The sequence below is a fragment of the Sinocyclocheilus rhinocerous genome, unplaced genomic scaffold (assembly GCF_001515625.1).
Source record: "Sinocyclocheilus rhinocerous isolate Xijiao unplaced genomic scaffold, SAMN03320098_v1.1 scaffold295, whole genome shotgun sequence".
Classification (NCBI taxonomy): domain Eukaryota; kingdom Metazoa; phylum Chordata; class Actinopteri; order Cypriniformes; family Cyprinidae; genus Sinocyclocheilus; species Sinocyclocheilus rhinocerous.
In genome coordinates, this window is record NW_015647035.1 from 2,400,050 (window position 1) to 2,406,049 (window position 6,000).

Consider the following 6,000-nt stretch of genomic DNA (forward strand, 5'->3'; position numbering starts at 1 on the left):
TAGTCTCAGACATAGTTTAATATCTTTATTACACTGTACCAGATAAAATACACAAGGATGTAACAAAACAATATAAAACAATAAGCACCAATAATAACCATAATAATTGTGCTGAAGTGAGTCTTCCTGGTGCAACATTTATATGCAAGTTACATCACACCAATTATTGCACTTGCATTTGTCTGCACTTTCCACACTATAGGCGACTTATCAATATGTGCTCTAAGCATCAAGCATATATGCAATCTTAATTTTCTTTGGCGTGGTCTGATTTTTGTAAAATGCCAAATGTATCTGGTGAGACTATATTTTTGATTGAATCTATTATGATCCACATATGACTAATTGATGGACAACCATAATTTTATAATTATATAGAAAATGATACATGACCACTATAGGTTCATTAACGTAATATTTTTAACAATTATAACATTGTGGGTTTACATCCAAAAAAAACATTTGTCAGTGGTCTAGTGCAATTTACAATCATAAAATGTCCGTAAGATCTGAAAACACCACCTTTGCTAAATAATTTGTTGTATTGCTGATATTACAGCTGAACTTTATCTGCTGGTACACTGTGCATTTTGAAAGGAAGAACGAGTCTTGACACTGGTCTGTGATACTTTGTGTTAACAGGACATTCCGGGAAGAAATCAGACAGTTCTGTATAAATCACAATCAAATAGTCATGTTTGCATAACATATCCAACACTTCTATATCAAATCTAGACATGTTTTTGTACTATCATCATAGTAACTGGGAATTTGTGCATTAATTAAAGCAAGCATCAATCCCTGACGGCTTTCAACTGGGCTACCTTTTTCAACAGCATACTTAACATATAATGTGCTTCGATATTAGGCTAAATTATTAGCCTACAATGGAGTGTTCAAATCAAAAACAACAGATCTATACTGCCTCTTTAGAGGACATGATGGGAATAACGAGTGTTGTTAGAGTGATGGCAAAAAAAAGTTTTGTTAACTTCATCCACAAAAAAAGGTTTGTTAACTTTATCCACAAAAACAACAGGAACCAAACAACAAAAACTACACACCATAACATTACCACAATACGTCAGGGAAAACAAGTTTGATCATATGTGCTCAGGTTACAGGACCAGAGGCTAGTGAACTTACTAATGGTTATATCATATACTACAGACACCATGACTGACATCATCAACATATATACATTATATTAATAAAAAACACATAATAGATTCCCCCATGACAACAATAAATAAATCTGATTGTTGTTACCATAATTGTAAATGTCTGAGATGTAATACATGATCAAAGCAGGGCATATGAAGCAACTTTTTCTTCATACTCCAAACAAGCATTTTTCCTCTATCAAACATGAGCAAACTGTTCTTATAATTTGCTCTTGCAGCCTGAGATATGTAGTGCTTCTTTCTTTTAGCCCAGGCCCCAGACACATTCTGTCCTATTTGGGGAAATTATTCATACGATCACAAATGCTAATAATAAGTATTAAATATTTCAATAAATATTATTTTGACCATTCAGTACACAAACTACAATCCACACAACCAAATGTCTCAGAGACATTTGCGATGACTTCAAACCACACATCTATAAGGCTTTAACAGAAATAATGAAGTATGACCTGCAGGAAGTGATATCAGTGGTAGTCACCCAATAATTAGCATTTTGATGTGCTCATGAAGGAGTGTTTGCACATCTCAGGTTTTCTTGGTAGTACATAATGCACACTGCATTCACTGCATAAGTGCACTTAATGGGCACATAGTGGAGCATGAAAGGTGGAAATACTCCTTCTGGCAGAATAAAGTTGAAAACCCAATTTCTGTAACTGTCCTTAGTAACAACTCACATGGGAGAGTGGAGTTGGTCAGACGTTTGAGCCACAAACCTGGAAATCCAAAGATAACTAGGGGGGAAAAAAATCATACTATATGCATATGATAATCTAGAATAAATGACAGAAATTAATATACTGGTAAATAAGTCTATGTGTGTGCAGTCAACACTAGATGGAGGCGTAAAGCAATGCAGCAGTTAACATTCAAGCATCTTTAACTAAATCCAGCAGAAAAGTTCTGACCTTCACTGTACATATAGTCATTTTGGATAGTACAATAACTTGGGTAAAACTGACAAAAATATATAACTCAGAACAGCAAAACAAAAATAAATGTTCTACTCTTCAAGTTGTGCCCACTAATGTCCAGTGCAGTGGAGGACATCAACATGGGCTGCAACCTAGACCTGATTACAGACCCTTGTTAAAATAAACAGTGGTGATGTGAGGATTGTTTTGCCGTATCCTCTCTTGAAGCTCCAGCTCCAGGCTGCTCACCTTCATAGAACTTCACAAAGACAAAAACAAAACAACAACAACCTAAATCAGCATGTCAATCAAACCACGGCAAAAGCATTTCTAAATTAGAAGCACTCACCTCTTCTGTGGGAACAGAGCACAGCACAGTGGAGTGGCAAACACCAGACTGTGAAGATGGATAAGTCATTCATTCATTGTTTTAAACAATGATTGCATTGTATAGCAAATAAACACTGCCTTAAAAACTCACCAGAGTCCAACAAGTCCAACTTGTACAGGGGCATTGAGAACCGGGAACCGCTGAGAAACAAACAGAAATTTTACAAAGCAGTTTAAAAACACATCCTCTCACAAAGATTCAGAGAGATGCTTGAAATGAGTCTGTGTTTTGGATTCCTTACCTTCATGAAGGCCTTCTTTTCTAAGGCATTCATGATAACTGGAGGAATAGCTGTTTGAGAAAAATTCAGAACACTCTCTTAATTTCATTTTTAACTACTTTATTTGGCTGTGAATAAGAGGTAGATAAAATCAGTTTAGTGGTTGAATACTTACACCAAAATATAGAGGAACTCCAATATTTAGATGAAAAACATCTACAAAAGCTTACCCATGGCTGGCACTGCCATGCCGATACGGGACACCACCACCTGTACGATGGCTTGCTGAGCAGCTTTACTTGATTCTCCGAGACGTTTTCCCTCAGCATCAGTAACAGGAATACCATACTTCAGCTCTCTGTAGAAGAATTGAGAAAAGAGAAAATTCATTCAATGGATGATTCAACACCAACATACGCTCATTTTAGTAATTAAAATGTTGAAGACCAGTTTTCTCACTTACCTTTGTCTCATGAAGGGTATGTTGATACAGTTTGCTGCTGCCACTGCAGCAAATGGAACAAAACGCCCCATAATAGCTGGCAAGCTCTGAGATCAGATATTTCAAGTCACTATTGCTATATATTGTGTAGACGTAAAAACAGCAGTCAACAATTAAGGCAAGAAAGAGGTAAACCAATTTTTGCGCAGGGTAATAAAGATAAAAATATTTAACCACTGTCTAAAATTTTTTTTCTTTTTTTTAAACATCTTTTGCTGCTTGCTGACTGGAGTAATGGCTGCTGAGAACACATTTATTAAAACAATTAAATAAAAAAAAGTTATTTAAATTGTAATAAAATGTCACAATTTTGATTAAATAAATGCTTGGTAAGCATAAGAGTCTGAATAAAATAATTTAAAAAAATAGATTTTGAACAGTAGTGTATACAGTGGGTACGGAAAGTATTCAGACCCCCTTAAATTTTTCACTCTTTGTTATATTGCAGCCATTTGCTAAAATCATTTAAGTTAATTTTTTTTCCTCATTAATGTACACACAGCACATTTAAGGGGGTCTGAATACTTTCCGTACCCACTGTATATTAAAGCAAATTAAAACAATAATGAGTATTAAACTGATATCTTAATGGTACAATTTTTTGTTTGCTTAAAGTCACTCTGTAATTAACTATAAATATCGAGTAGTTTAGTGAAAGGACAGACCTTGGTCAGAGCCTTCAGTCCAAGGGCTGTTACTACAGCTCCAGTGGTAGCACTAACGTAGGCTGCTCCAAGCTGACTGCAAAAGTTAAAATAAAATACATATGTCTTAAGTATTACTGAGCAGATCAGTACCATTAATATTTCTCATGGAGCTCATCATAATTACTGATATTACAGAATGCACAACTCTCTTTTATCAAGACTTGGGTTTAGAAAAGCTACGATGTTGAAGTAGTGCGCTCATCCCTAAAGCATGCGTCATAAACAATTTTAAAACAAGCCTCACTGCATAACCTATATACAGTATATACATATGTCAATAAACACATGATCAGAATGGAAACATGAATAAATGAGCATGCTGTCAGAATCTGCCTGTATTCAGAATGTGTAGTGATCATGAAACACTGCTCCATGGAACAGATTCCACCATTTGTGCCATCATGACAATTTGGCTCATGCAACAGTTTCAGGAAACTAAATTGTGCAATATACCAACATAGTGTGGGCAAAACACATCACACCATCAAGAAAGGGGCTGCCATGAGGCCTCCATATAGAAACCTGCATCTAGATTGTTTCTAGTAGTGATCTTAGCCTTCATACTTCACGGTGATTGGCGCATCTCCACTGCGGTTAGTGTAGTTGACAATGGCGTTGAAGGACTGGTTTACCCACTGCCAAAACACCACTGCTGGGGCTGTCCTGATAACAATGAGAGACTTAAATTCAATAAAAAATGCATTTTTCTAACTATTTCAGACTATTTCTAATTAAAAACCCTTTCATAAACAATGCTGTAGTCATAAGAATCTCCCACACAAGGCTGTAATTTGAGTTACATGTTGGTCTTGCTCAAAATGACTCATTTGCAGATGACTCACTGATCCAAGTAAAAAAAGTGTCCACAAAACCAGTAAAAGAGAAATATAATTTTTTTTCCAATCTTAGTCAATGTTCTTTTACTCTGTCAATGTTTTAAGAGAGAACAAAATACTACCATAAAACAGTCAACCTCCTAACCCCGAATCAAACCACCAAACTAAGCTATTCAGTAGGAGTGCTGTCTTTTCCATGATGACTCATTTAGGAAATATTCACAGAACTGAGCGGGGATATTTATCCCAGGCCATGGAAAGATTTACTCAGTTTCCTTTTCTGGCTTTAATGTATAACATTTTCAGGTCTATATACACGTCCTGTCCATATGGTGACCAGAACAATAAGCGTTCCAGTTCGGCAGTGTGCTTACCTGTAAAAGGTAAGCATGCAACCCGTAATGGTCATGTTCATGGGCACTTGTGCAGACATGCGTCCAATTAGCAGCATTTTCTCTCCTGTGTCTGGGTGGAAAGCAGAGTCGTAAATGTATTTGGCCCTCCATAATTGATCCTCTGTTAGCCCAGGCTTCACGATTCCCAACCTGTAAAGGAGGGCACAGCAGTACAGTAACAGTAACACATCAAAACAATAATATAATGGTTCCGTTTTTTGTTTTTTTTCTGGACTCCTTTTTAATGGTTAAATAAAATTGTATTAATCAAAAAGCATGTCTAAATTAAAATCATGAAACTTAAACAATTTAACATTAATTTATTAAAAGTTTAACAAATATTACATGTTTAGGGCCCTATGAAATGTTTTATTTTTTCCAACCTTATGTTTTATTGTTACCAAATTCTGTTTTAGCATGTCTAATTATTTCAAAGCATTAATTCTGTGTTGTGTATTTACATTTTTTTAAGGCATAAAACATTTATTTAATCTATCTTTTAAGTAATGAAAATTAAACAAATTTTATTTTTTGCAAAATAAAGGTAATTTAATATTACAATTAAAACATTGAAGAAATATTGTATGATTATTCCTTAAAAATAAGGTTTTAATAATTTTAGTAGTAGTAGTAGTAGTAGCAGCCTGTTACATACATTCTACTGAACAATAGTAATATATTTCTGCAAATGCCTTCAAGTTAAACCAAACTTTTATTTTGAAGGGTTGCCGTGAATACCTTTACATTTCTGTGTGTTTATGATATGAGGATAGTTTTACTCAAATGAAACGGTCAAATGCTCATGAAGTAACTCTCAGAGAAGTTCTGGAGATGTTGTTCATGTA

General features: G+C 35.0%; 1 protein-coding gene across 1 annotated transcript in view; it reads right to left on the reverse strand.

Annotated features, from left to right (window-relative positions):
• Positions 1–10: 10 nt before the first annotated feature.
• Positions 11–6,000, reverse strand: part of LOC107708462 (sideroflexin-1-like) — a 6,969-nt gene continuing 979 nt past the window's right edge. The window contains exons 2-10 of the mRNA XM_016512706.1: positions 5,135–5,305; positions 4,489–4,587; positions 3,883–3,958; positions 3,179–3,264; positions 2,946–3,073; positions 2,737–2,786; positions 2,586–2,635; positions 2,454–2,501; positions 11–2,363 (exon numbers count right to left, since the gene is read on the reverse strand). Of these exons, the coding sequence (XP_016368192.1) occupies positions 2,267–2,363; positions 2,454–2,501; positions 2,586–2,635; positions 2,737–2,786; positions 2,946–3,073; positions 3,179–3,264; positions 3,883–3,958; positions 4,489–4,587; positions 5,135–5,305 (805 nt within the window). The 3' untranslated portion in view covers positions 11–2,266. The remainder of the gene's footprint in view (positions 2,364–2,453; positions 2,502–2,585; positions 2,636–2,736; positions 2,787–2,945; positions 3,074–3,178; positions 3,265–3,882; positions 3,959–4,488; positions 4,588–5,134; positions 5,306–6,000) is intronic.